General features: G+C 54.9%; 1 protein-coding gene across 1 annotated transcript in view; it reads right to left on the bottom strand.

Annotated features, from left to right (window-relative positions):
• Positions 1-3,864: 3,864 nt before the first annotated feature.
• The window catches only part of HS3ST4 (heparan sulfate-glucosamine 3-sulfotransferase 4), a 52,795-nt gene continuing 43,050 nt past the window's right edge, over positions 3,865-13,609 (bottom strand). The window contains exon 2 of the mRNA XM_054271295.1: positions 3,865-4,677. Coding sequence (XP_054127270.1) covers positions 4,041-4,677 — 637 coding nt within the window. The 3' untranslated portion in view covers positions 3,865-4,040. The remainder of the gene's footprint in view (positions 4,678-13,609) is intronic.

Below are 13,609 nucleotides of genomic sequence, written 5' to 3'. Positions count from 1 at the left end.
CCAGGGCTGTGGGCACTCCGGAGGGCACAGGCACTGCCCAGGGCTGTGGGCACTCCAGAGGGCATGGGCGCTGCCAAGGGCACGGGCCGAGGGCACTCCGGAGGGCACAGGCACTGCCAAGGGCTGCAGGCATTGCCAAGGGGTGCAGGCACTGCCTAGGGCACAGGTGTGGGCGCTGCCAAGGGCACGGGCCGAGGGCACTGCAGAGAGCACGGGCACTGCCCAGGGTGCGGGCACTGCGGAGAGCAGGGTGCGGGCACTGCCCCGGGCTGGGGCAGCTCCTCGGGACACAGCTCCTGTTCACAGGCGTTTCCTGCAAGGGTTGAATTGCGCCCCACCAACACTCAAAGGTTAGGAAGCTGAGGTGTGATGGATCTTCCGATGGCTTCTGAAATATCTGGTGAGAGGGGGCTGCTTTCCAAACAGCAGAATCTTCACCAAAATGATCTTGATTTGAATAAGTATTCCATCCTTGTTTGGTAAATATACCCAGTGTTAATGGTGCTTAATGGTGCCTGTAATTGGTGTCTAAAGTTATTTAAAAGTAAATTTACTAGAAAATAATTAGCAATTTTATAGTTCACTACTTCCTAATTTTGTCGATAAAAGTTTTTCTGTGGTTTTTATCAGATGACACAATAGGACCATGCTGTGAAATAACCTTTTTTTAAACAAGCAGGAAATTGTGCGCACAAAATAAGATTAAAAAATTTTCCTCCGAATTTCTTACTCTGGCAGCCAGCCCTCCCTCATACCTCTCTCTTTATTAGCCACTGATTTATCCTTAATCAGCAGCAGTGAAATCTCCCAGGTATTGCTCGGGGATTTGTTCTTGTGGCCTTGGGAGGTGCACCCCAAACTGAGCGGTCAGTGAGGAGAGCTCTCCCCCCTCCAGGACCTGCAGGCTGGCCCAGGTGTTCTGCTCCTGGTGCTCATTCTGCTCCTGGCTGCAGCACCTGCCTTGCCCAGCCCTGTGGGCCATGGGGGCCACGGCCTGCGGGGCATAGCCAGGTGGGCCGGGGTCACGGCAGCCAGGTGGGGTCACGGCAGCCAGGTGGGGTCACGGCAGCCAGGTGGGGTCACAGCCAGGTGGGGTCACTGCAGCCAGGTGAGCTGGGGTCACAGCGAGTGCTGTCCTGCTGTGGCTCCTGCTCATGGGGTGTTGGTGCTGCTGAGGGGCCAGGAGAAATGGAGGCAAGAAATGCAGCTGCTACAATGATTTATTGTTGAGTGCTGGGGGTTCCAGGGTTCGGTTCAGGACAGTCACATCGCTCAGGTACAGAGACACTGACGGACAGAGACGCACTGGGGAGGCAGTGACAGCACAGCAAGAAGATTCAGAACAGAGCCACTCTCCATTTCCAGTCTCTGAACCAGAAAGTACCAGCTTTTCCAGAACAATGAATCACTCAGTCTGTGTATAAAATTAAATATAATTTATGCTTTGCTAATTGAAACCAAATACAAAATTCAATTTCCTGGGTATTCTAATGCTGACATTTGAATAGTTTTTTTTAAAAAAAGTGTTATTAACCTGACTCTCATTTGGCAGGCCTCTCTCTGGCCAGATAGAAAATAATCCCCCCATCCAGCCCCAGCTGCAGTGGGGCGTACATGGGGCGCATTTCCAAAGAGCAAAACAAAAGAACGCCACCCACAGCCCAGCCCAGTGCCCGTGCCCCAGCGCAGGGTGCTGGCATGGCCCTGCTCCCTGCAGCACTGCAGCACTGCAGCACCACAGCTGCACCTGGGACAGGGCTGGGGGCTGCACTGCGCTGTCCCACCACGCTGCGTGCCCATGCAGCAGGCACCCAGGGCACAGGAGCGGGGTCTCCTCTCCCATGGGCGCCCATCAGCTCCTGCCCAGCTGGAGATGGCGTCTGGTATAAAAAATAAACTCTGAATATATGGCAGAAATGACAGCAGGGAGTGTGGGGGCAGCAGTGAGGAGGGGCACCGGGTCCCCAGCCCGCCCAGGAGCCCCCAGCCCCGAGCTGAGCCCCTGTGCCAGGCAGCCAGAGCCAGTGCCAGCGCCATGCCCAGCCCTGCTCCACGCTGGGCTGCAGGGACAGGCAGAGACTCCCAGACATCCTCTGCTGAGGGGCACACCGGGCCTGGAGCCCCTTGGCCTCCATTCAGCATCTTGCACCAAATCCTGCAACCACAGGTTTCCGATATTTGAATAATGTGTGAAACATCATAAGATTATTCTTATTATATACTTCCAAATTTCCTGTGGTATTTTGGGAGTTTGTGGGTAGTGAAAACTGTGCTATGTCAGGAGCTGTTTTTACACCTGCCCAGGCTGATGGGAGCTGGCGTGGTGGCAGCAGGGACCTCGCAGTGTCCCTCAGCACGGGCCACACAGTGAATGGTGCAAATGGCTTCAGCTCTTCTCACGCAGTCCAAGGCACCAGCACCATTCCATGGCATGGTGAGCCACAGACAGGCCCTGGAACCCTGAGCAGGGTCAGCTTCTCACCCAGTGAATGCAACAGTGATTTCATCTGCTGAGCTGGAGCTCGAGGGAGTTCTTTCACCTGAACCAGAACTGGGTCCTGGTCCTCCCGCAGCAGCCCCTTCCTGCACCCCTGCTGCAGACCTGCCCAGGGTCAGGGGGCTCTCATGGGGCTGCACCCGAGCTGCAGGCAGCCTTAGCCCTCATCAGAGCAAAGAGAGCTGCCAGCAGAGTCTGAGTGTCCTGAGGAGTCACCGTGCCAGGGACCATTGCAGCAGCTCTGCTTCACCTCTGCTCCCCCCCTGCCTGGTTTCCTGCAGCAGTGGAGGTGGAGCTGTGCACTTGTGTGAAAGCTCTGCTCCTCTCTGCCGGCCCAGCAAACAGCTCTCATGACACCGGGGGATTGAGTGGGGATAGACGTTTAGTCTATAATTTCTACCAGGATTTGCAAATTTGGGTGACTTGGTCATTTCCACTAGAAAGCACATGTTTTGTGCGCTGAGCAGTGCTTGCCCTGGGAATCGATTGCTCTTTTGTAATTCTGAAGTCAGATGAAGGCTGCTTCCCTGCTCTGCGACCCCAGCTGTCCGCAGCCAGCAGCAGGGATTGCATTTTCAAGGTGCAAACAAATGGCAGTGCCAGGGGTGCTGCCTGTCAGAGCCCGTGCCATCTGTCCCAGCCCTCCTGCCCCTCGGTCCCCACATGGCTCCAAACCATGGGGCAGGGAGCAGGGCAGGGCACAGCCTGGCCAGGGGGAGCTGCGTGGGCACCACTCCGGGCACCACACTGTGCCTTGGCAGCCTGGCTGGGCAGCGGGAGCCTGGCTCACTCTGGAGCCTGGAGTGCTCGTTCAGCCTCCACAAGGATGGAGGCCTGGGGGGATCCCAGTTCTGATCTCACTGAGCATCTCAGCAAAAAGGAACAACTCTCTTCCAACAGGGGAGGTGTACCCATCAGTCAGAGGAGAATTGAGACCAGGTGTCTGTGGCACTTGATAAATTCTAGTTTTAGTGCAAGAAGTAATTGAAACGTTTGGTGCAAATGAAGTTCCTGTACATAGTTCCTTTGCAGCATAACTGGCTTTACTCCTTCCACACACGAAGACCAGTGTGCATGTGAGTGCACAAGGCCTGAATTTACCAGATCTGATGCTGCTGTTTGGGCAAAACTAAAGTGCAGGGCAGGAGAAATCAAATCTATGGGTTTGTCCCAGTGCCGGGTTTTGGGAGCCACCCCCTTGCTGGGCAGGAGGTCTGGAGCCGCCTGCCTGGCTGCAGGGGGACCCCAGCAGTGACACGCTGACACAGAGTGCCCCTCACCCTAAAGGAGCCTGCTCCCCCTGCCTCCTCCTCCTCCTCCTCCCACCTGCCCCGGCCCCAGGGCTGCGCTGGGGAGAGCCCAGTGCAGCCCGAGGTGACACAACAGTTCCAACTGCACACCTGGGGCCACCTCTGCTGCAGCCCTGGCAGCACGAGAGCCTGTCACACACAGGGATGAGCCTCTGGCCCCAAGAGAGTTTTGGGTCTCAAATGATGATTCACATCCCAAAAACAAAAAAATATTTTTTCCTGATTTTGTGGTTCTACTTATCACTTTCTTCCTGCTCCCACTGGAAATCTTGGCCTGTCATTTGGTAAAACATGACATTGAAGGGTTTGTAAAACTTCCGCAGTCTGTGGATGACATCTGGGTCTATTTTGGGGTGAGTTCGACCCTTGGACTTGCCCAAACACCGGGGAGCACTGCTGTCCTCTGGCTTCTTTAGACAGGGAAACCCCTTCGTCTTATTAAAATAAAAATGCTTCTCTGTCACAATCCTCTTGAGGCCTAAGAAGTCCTGGACCTTGGCCATTTCCCCAGCTGGGTCAGTGATGAGCCTCTCACCACTGACAAACAGGATCTGGGAGAGGGGGAAATACTGGAGCCAGTTTTCCAAGTGCAGGGCATAAATCCCAATGCGGATAGCGCTCCAGGAGGCATCAATCAGCCCCAGGGTCCTGTTCTTGAAGGCCAGCACCTCGAAGGTGGGGATCTCCGGCTTTTTGGAGAGGGTCTGCGTGTAGTCCGAGATGGCGCGGGTGACGGGGTCGCGCACCACCACGATCAGCTTGGTGTCCTTGGCCATGCTGTGGATGCGCCGCGGGGCCTCGTTGGTCACGAAGTAGCTGGGGGTCTTCTCCATGGTGATCTGGCCCTCCAGCGTCTTGGGCATCACGTTCCTGCACCAAAGCAGAGCAGGGGTTAGCGAGGGCCGGGCAGGGCGGGCACCTGGCACAGGTGGGATGGCACACGCAGGAGGAAGGACGCTGTCACTCCTGCGCGTCCCCAGACCCCAGCCCTGCCGGCTGTGCGTCTGCTCAGCCCCGGCCACGGTGGGCACCCAAAACGTAACAGCAGCCTCGGTGACACATTATGCAGACAATTTGCCACAGGCGTGTGTCGACCAAAGCTAATTGACACTAAACCTGCACAATACCTGCCTGCTCAGAAGCCATCTGCTCCCATTTGCTCAATTAAGCCTATTCACTCCCGAGCCGTGTACGGAGCGCCGCAGTTCGGATTACACAGGACCTTTTTGTTATGATGACATGCTTTTAAATGTCTCAGCTAATAAAACTTAATACAGAATAAGATCCCTTGCTTCTAGTACAATAATTAAATTTATTTACTATCTTGTGTGTGAGAAAGAATGACTTTTCTTTTATCTCTAATTCACATGCTCTGTCAATAATTAATTGCAGCTGGGTTTTGAGCTTCCTGTGCAAGCACTTTTATTAGCCAAAAGGAATTTGCCTACTGGATAAATTAGCATGTAGCAAGATTTTCCTGGATAGCATATTACCATATTGTAAAATGAAACTGCAGAGAGATAGCAGTTATGTCTAAGAAAATGAAGAGGTAAATTCTTGTCCCAGTGCCACCAGTTAAGGATTATCATAGCCAGCCAGGGGCTTTTAAGTGATCACAGAATCACAGAATAAGCTGCATTGCAAGGGACTCTCATGGTGTCCCCTGCAGGAGTGTCACAGCCTCGGTGACACCTGCTGTGCTGCCAGGTGGCGCGGGGGCTGGAGGCTGTGGCACAGCCAGGGCCTGCCTGCTGCCCACCGCCAGCCTCGCCGTGCCCCGGCCGTGGGCAGCCCCAGCCCGGCCGCAGTGCCAAGGGCAGCCACTGCCCCGGGGAGGCACCCACGGCACTGGGCACATCTCCCGGGTCAGAACAGAGCGTGGCCGTGCCCACGGCCTCGCAGGATTATCCCTCTGTACTGCAACTATTTTTAGTACAAACATATGGTGAGGAAATAGCGTGGATAGGCTTGAAATGGCTCTGTGAGAGCACCTTGGGCAGCGACAGCCACAGTAAGGCTGACGTCAAAGTGCTGGGCCCCAGGAAGACCCATTTCAGGAATAACACAGCTGAGGCCTGGAGCAGAAGCAGAGGACTGGCACAGCCTGCTAGATGTGCCTGTCACTGTCACCTCCTATTTGTCTGCTAAAGGCATCATCTGGCTTTAACGCCTCTGTAATCTGTGTATTCACGGCTGGTGCCGTCCAGCCCACCAGGCTGGCTCTGCTGAGAACGGAGGTGAGGAGGGGTCTCAAGGCAAGAGTGAGGGTGGGTTTGCTGCTGCCTCAGGGCTGCCGGTGTCCTCAGCACTTTGGGTGAAGAGGCTGGCGTTCCTCGGCTGCCGCTGTCCTGCTGCAGAGCCTTTCCTGCTGAACAGTCCTGATGAGCACCAGCAGTGCAGCCTGCAGGGCTGCAGCTCTCCCTGTCTCTGGGCCAGCATGCTGCTGCTGCCCAGGCTCTGTAGGGAAAGCCATCCCCGTGCACCAGGTCCTGCTGCAGCTGCCTTCCCAATGGCAAGGGGCCTGCAAGCCTTCTGTCCAGAGCACTCTGGTGCTTCATGCGTGCCTTGCATCAGCCACTTGAGCAGCAGTGGCACGAAGGGAGCAAGGATTAGTCCGAATGGTGGATCTTGACGTATTTATTCCTTTAAGAAAAAAACTAAGAAAAAAAATAAGAGGGATAGGAGCACCTGGGGACTGCAGATGATGCAGAATTACAGACCAGCTTCCCTGGGGAATCCAGTACCTGAATTTAACAGCCCTGTGGGAAGGAAGAAGCTTTTACGGCTATGCACATCACAGCAAGACCCAGGGATGATCAGGGATGAGCCCTTGGGTGCCCACTGCTGTCCTACAGGGCGTGGGGGAGTGGGAGGTGCTGCCCCCAGCAGCCCTGCTCCGTGCCCACTCTCACAGCCAGCCCATGGGGAGGATGGGGAGCGACCCGCCTGCAGCAAGGACAGCAGCCACATGGCGTCTGCTCCCCACTGCAGCACCTGATGCCCCAGGGCTTTTGGTTTGGTTTGGTTTGGATAAAACAAACACACTGGGGGTTTATAAAAGAAGCATGAACAAACGTTAATTACAACTGCCCCTTCAGATGATGTTACCATAATAAAGGAGAGCCAAGAAATTCCAGAGCTAATAATCTGGAAGTGTTGCCACATTTAAGGACTGTGTTTAACTCTGTGCACAATAAAGACAAATAGATGGATGGGCTGGCCCTGAGGAGAGAAAACAGGGAAACAGCGATCAAGGAAAAGAGGAGGAGAAGCAGATTCAGCACTTGCTGCACGGTTTTAAGCATAAAGCTGGAAGCCACGGTTTGTCCTCAGGACACGCTGGCCATGCAGAGCCCGCAATGACTGTGGCTCTGGGACATGCATACAGAAAGGCTTTACCCAAACTCTGCTGTGTTTCAGAATCCCGCCACGCGCTGCCCTGCCTGCTGGGCAGGAGCTGAGCTGGCTGTGCAGGTGAAGGGGGCTCAGCCTGCAGCCCCGGGCCGGGTGCCCTGTGTGCAGCCGGTGGCACACGGTAAGCGCCGCCAAACAGAGAGCAGCGCGCTGCACGGCCAGCTCCTGCTGCTGGGAATAGCAGGGGTGTCGGAGCTGGAGCAGCCGAGCCTCCGGCGCGGCAGGAACGCTCCTCAGAGCAGTTAACCTTCACAGAGCTGCTGCCATGTGCTCTGCCCTAATTGCGTGTGTGCCGGCAGAATTCTAACCAGCTCTGTGTGTGCAGGCAGAGCAGCGCACAGGGCTCCCCTGCAGCGGCTGGTGCAGAGCGGTTTGCAGCGTGGGGCTGGGGCTTTGCTCCCTCTGAACACGTTTTGGCATTCCCGCAGTGTTTGTGTCCCTTTCGAGGCCAGTCTGGTCGCTGCAGATGCACGGCCAGGGAGTGACCGTGCCTGGCATGCCTGCACAGGGCACTGCAGGGGCGAGGGGTTGGGATGGGACATGTCTCTGCCACTGCTGTCTCCCCACCTGCATCTCTTCTCTCGTATCACGGCTCCCCTGGACAAGGGGAGCAGTGACAGCGATCCCCTGGCCGAGCTCTGCTGGCACAGGCACGAGCCAGCCCTCTGCCCCCTCACGGGACGGGCACCGTCCCCTTGAGCTGCGGGTGCAGCAGCACCGCTCTGTGCAGTGCCAACACCGGGCTGCCACGCTGGCCTCGGACCCAGGCATCTCCAAGCAGATGATCCAATATATATCACTGAGCACTTGCTCGGGCTTTGGATATTTCTCTCCTTTCCTGTTCGTTCCCCAGTGCTCTCAGAGGCTGAGGAGGGGCAGAGTGCTCTGTGTCCCCTGGGCTGCACAGGGGCTGCTGCCCCCACTCCAGGTTTCTGCTCTGTGCACAGAGAGCCCTCAGCAGGACAGCTGGCTCCTGCCCGCCCTGGCTTGGAGCAGGGACCCTCATTGGGAAAATGTGCTCCGGTAATTGCTCTTAACTGCTGGTTTCAAACAAGCTCTTTATTTTCAAAGGATACATTTTATAAATTTGCGAATTTGCATGTTGCCAAAATCCCCTTGTGGTTTATTTAAATCCAGATTATCTTGTTTATTCCTTCAGTCACAGCTGTCATTTATCTCTGTGTAGGCAGCTTGTTCACCATGTTGCAGGTTTCCTGCAATCCCACTCAAAAAGAGTCTTTGTTAACTGTATTTTCATGTTCTCAACAAGAGAAAAAACTTCACAGCAACTCCCAGGGCTTGTGGGATCACAGAGGAGGACGAGGATTTGCACAGCTGCCGTGGAAAGAGGAAATGGCCAGGTGCTGCAAGGGTCACCTGCCCACAGAGCTCTTCTCTGCTGCTCCTTGGGGTGGAGCAAACAGCTGCTTTTGTCTTCTGAAAAGACAAACATGAATCCTTTTTCTTTTTATTATTAACACATTCCAGTATAATTGCTTGAGCTGTCAGCTGTGACCTGCCAGTAATTCAGCAGGCGTGGGACTTTCAAGGGGAGAGCGGCATTGCAACCGAGCCCGCAGTAAGCATTAAAAGCAGAACCCATTTGCTATAAGCCCCCGAGTCAAATCTCTTGTTGAATTTGTTCAAACATAAATTTACAGCTGAATTTACATAGGTTTAATGTTTTATAATCTTTTCAGTCTGTGAATCTATATTCAAGAGTGAGTGCATTAGCTCAGAAATATTGTGCTTAACGCTGAAAATAATTTTAATCTCTCCAAAGTCCAATCCTTTGCACATCACTAAACCTCAGAAGCCAATCCCTTCTAATAAGAGACACAAAACCTGCATCTGTCGCTGCCTAATAGATTCACATTGCTCTAATTCAAACAGCTCACATATGTCTGTTAAAAAACACTAAACACAAATTATAAAGCCCTTTCAGAAAAGTGGGTGCCAGCTCAGACTGGGGGCCAAAGGAACTAGAACTATCCCCAGGAGACTCACTGGAAGAGTTTACTGGTTAGGGATCTGGTGGCTGGGAGAAGGGGGTGAACCGCCCCTCTCTGTGACTTGCATTCTGCTTTTGCAGGGCTTGTAACCCCAAATTAGTGGCTGCCGGTACCATTGGTTTCCTTCTCCAAAACAAGGAGCTTTCCCTCTTCCCAGGGTTTCCGAAGCCATTCGGTGTCCATGCAGAACACTCCTGTGAGGCGCAGCTTGGGGTTGCTCTGTGCCAGCCGTGTCCCCCGGCCCTGCGGGATGTGGGAGCCCCGGAGCCCAGCGCAGCCAGGGAACAAGAGGCAGCTGGGGCTGGGAGTGTCCCAGTGTCCCTCAGCAGGGCCAGCCCTTCCGCCAGCGCGCCCCGGGCTGCCTGGAGCCGGCCGTCGGTCCGGCCGTCGGTCCGTCCGCAGCGCGCTCCCGGGTTGCCATACCAACGCAGGTGCTAACGCATGTTGACTCGCTGCGAGCCGAGCTGATCACAGAATGGCAGCTTGGGGCTGCCATGGCAACCGAGATGCCAAATTGGAATCCGTGTCAATAGCAAAGGTATCCGGGAGGCGGCAAGAGCGCGGGGGCAGCGCCCGGCGGGGCTGCGGGCACGGGGGCATGAACCTGCTCAGGCTGCTCCTGCCGGCTGGGGCATCCCGGCACCGGGGCATGAACCCGCTCAGGCTGCTCCTGCCGGCTGGGGCATCCCGGCACCGGGGCATGAACCCGCTCAGGCTGCTCCTGTCGGCTGGGGCATCCCGGCACCGGGGCATGAACCCGCTCAGGCTGCTCCTGTCGGCTGGGGCATCCCGGCACCGGGGCATGAACCCGCTCAGGCTGCTCCTGCCGGCTGGGGCATCCCGGCACCGGGGGCATCCCGCTCCACGGCCTGCCTGCCCGCTGCTCCTGCCTGCTGGGGCATCCTGGCACCGGGGGCATCCACATCCACAGGCTGCCCCTGCCCGCTGCTCCTGGCATCCCTGCACCGGGGGCCGACCCGGCCGGGCTCGCTCCGCAGCGGTGCCTGCAGCGAGGCTGCACCCAGGGCACCGCTGCAGCCGCACCCCCGGACATGGGAAAGTGCCTTCGGAGCGCAGCCTATGTCTAACGCGATTTTTCACAATATCGCCTACTCTAGAGTCCAGCAATCCCAATGAAAGGGCTTCTGTGTCTCCACAAATGCAAAATCTTTAACGGCTCATTGGCATGTGCTTAAGTTGGCCTGGATAAGAAGTTACTCCTGAGAACCTGCTATTGATTCTGTCAAGGATTCAAAGGTTTTATAGGCATCGCTCAAGATCTCTTTAGTACTTGTACCTTCTTAATGGCTCCCATCACCACTGGAACGGGAAACGTCCCCCAGCGCCCTGGGAGCAGCCGTGTCTGTGCCAGGAGCCGCAGCCGCGCTGCTGCCCGGCCGGTGGCTGCCCTCCGAGAGCCGGGCAAGGCGCCCTGGCAGCCCGAGAGGGGAGCCTGTGGCTCCTCTGGGGTCTGCCAGGAGCTGGGAAGGGGCAGGGGGGCAAACTGCACCGGGGAAGTCTCCTCTCCTCCTACCACTATGCAACAAAATCAGTGGGCAGGTGGCTGAATAGCAGACAAAAATATAAATATGCTCTGATTTCACTGGGACCATCTGGCTCAGGCATGATAGGTGGGTAGGAATGCTATAATCATGGAGCAGAGTACTAAGCTGATCCATTAAAGTCTTTTAGCAGAAGCAACTATGGAACCTATATTAATCTGGCAATGCTTTGTGAACAGACATCACAAGGTTAGATCCATTCAGCTGCAATTAAAACCAGCCCTCACTGATCAGGCTAGCTGGGAGAGCTGCTGCAGCATTGTGCTCCCCAAGGCTCTCATGAGTATAGACTGTTGATACTTGCACAATGTAATCTGAAATTATGATCCTAATGCTAAATCTTGCTTTCTTCTGTTCTCTCCTCAAGTGGATCTCCTCTGGGACACGGCTGCTGCCTTGTGCCCAAATCCCTTGCCTGCACAGCTCTCACACAAATTGGATAGGCTCAGGTTAGTGCCGTGGGGTTCCTGATGGGGAATGCCTGACCTTGCTTGACCAGGGATAAATCTGGCCCAATCTCTCCAATTTTAGTGTAAGATTTTTTGTTGGTTAGCATGTATGGAACAGGTTGTGAGAAAGGTTGGAAATGCATATTTCTAGCCCCTCTGCTGTCAAAATTATTTTGATGAAGTCTCACTACCATTCCCTACAGAAGGCCATGATCCTATTCACTGAGAATCTCTTAGCATTGTCTGCTGGATTTAGTTACTGTGTTAGTCACAGTTATAGCAAAGGACTCACGGGCAGGCAGGGGGAGGCCTGCTCCTCTTACTGGGGATGTTCAAGTCCAGCTAGTCTGCACCCAGCCCAGATTTCCCTTCAGCACAGGAGCTCAAGCCCTCTCCGTGCCACTTCACTCACTTTCCACTGGTTGTTCCTGCCCCATGCCAGCGCTCAGCTATGGGGCAGAGCTGCATGAAATGCTGATGCACATTCAACCTCTGCAGGACAGAAACATCTGTGAAGCACGCAACCCAGTGCACCTTGCTGGCAGCAGCCATCACACACACTCCCTTTCCACCCCTTGGGATGCCAGTCTGGGACATCAATACCGACATGCAGCAGGAGGAGCCCCCAGCACCGGCTGTGCTCCTCCTGCCCCAAGCAGAGCACCAGGAGCCCGCAGGGACACCCGGGCAGGGGTGCTCCCACCCAGGCCAGCTCTGACAGCTGTTGCGGTGCCTGTGGAAGTTTCAGGACTGTCAATGCTGTTGGCATTGCAGGCTGCCGTACCTGGAGCAGCCAGTTGGACGTGGGAAAGCCACAGCTCATGGGGAGAGCTCTGTGCACACCTAACACTGATCAGACTCAGCTGGGTGGTCGAATCACTCCAGTTTCCCAAAGATGGGATGGGATGCGCCCTTCCCAAAGAAGGCCAGGGAAATAAAATATTAAAATATAGTGGTTTGGAGCTGCAGATCCTGAGGAGTCCTTTTTCATCTTCAGGAAAATTTAATTCTACCAGGAAAAACACGCTGGCAATAATGGCTGCCTAAGTGAAAGCACCACAGCTGTATCATACTAAAAGCTTTTCAGGGAAAAGAGTAAATAAATTCTATTCTTCAGATGTATCTGGATGTTATCCTAACGCAGCGCCAGAGTAATGGGTAAGCCATCAGCAGCTAAAAGGCTGGGAATTGTTATGGAGGAGCGGCAGTGCCAAAGAGGCTGCAAACGGCAGTAATCGTTCACAGCCTGCGCTGAGCCCCAGCCGGGCACGGCACAGGCACCAGCACAACCAGGCTGGACACAAAACCACGACCCAGGCTGCCACAGGAGCCCCGGCAGGTCAGGGGTGGTGCAGGAGCATGACCCTCTGCACCTTCACACCTGCAGTTCGCTGTTCCCTGTGAGCTGTCAGCGAGATGGATCCATGCGAGCCATCGCTGCAGGCAGAGCGGCTGAAGGGCAGGTGGGGAGGTCACGGCTCTCCCTTTGCTCTCCCAGCAAAGCCAGCTCCAAATCCCTCCACAAGACACTGAGTGGCGAGATCTGCCCAGCTGCGTGCGCCTCTCGGCTGCCCAAGGCACCACATCCCACTGTTTGGGTGTTTGCCCGGCAGGTGCCCCGGGCAGAGCCCCAGAGCTGCTCCCCTGCACACCCGTGCCCGGCCCCTCCTCTGCCTCCTCCCCATGCAAGTGGCGACCGCGTCCATTCCAGCATCAGTCGAGCCCTGCAGCGGCCAAGGCACCTCCCAAACCGCTGCCAAGGACTGCACACATCCAGGACCTGTCCGTTCCCGCCCCAGAGCTGCTCCTGTGCCCCTGGGGGGAGTGATGCCAGCCAGGCTGCTGCCGAGGGCACAGCTATTTATTATTTGCTTCTGTTGATTATTTTTGGGTTTAAGTTCATTTATTATGTATGCAAGAATGGTAATACATTGGCATCTGAATGTCTTTTAGGCATACAATATCCTTATTATTCAAAGTGGTTTTTCCTCCATAATTGAATGGTTTACCTTATTATTACACTATGTTAATGACCCAGCATTTCCATTTTTCTATAGGATGCTTAATTGTAAGCAAAGTGCAATCAGAATCAGAGATGCCATCTGTAATTGACAGCATCATAATAACAGCCAGAATTGCAAGAACGAAGCACCAAAATAAGTAACAGTGGGGAGAAAGCTGCCCTGAAACCCCTCAGGAGGCTGATCTGGGCTGGGACAGAGCCCGCCCACACAGGATCCTCTCCCCAAACTCTGACAGTTCGGGCATTAACAGAGATAGAGTGCTATTGATATCAGTTTGTACATTTAATCAGTTTTTTTGCAGTTTTCAGCGAGATGTGAACTATATCCCTGTCCAAGGCATT

This window comes from Melozone crissalis, unplaced genomic scaffold, assembly GCF_028551555.1.
Source record: "Melozone crissalis strain CALT ecotype California unplaced genomic scaffold, PUWL_Pcris_2 ptg000012l_1, whole genome shotgun sequence".
Classification (NCBI taxonomy): domain Eukaryota; kingdom Metazoa; phylum Chordata; class Aves; order Passeriformes; family Passerellidae; genus Melozone; species Melozone crissalis.
This window is presented reverse-complemented; position numbering and strand designations above follow the sequence as displayed.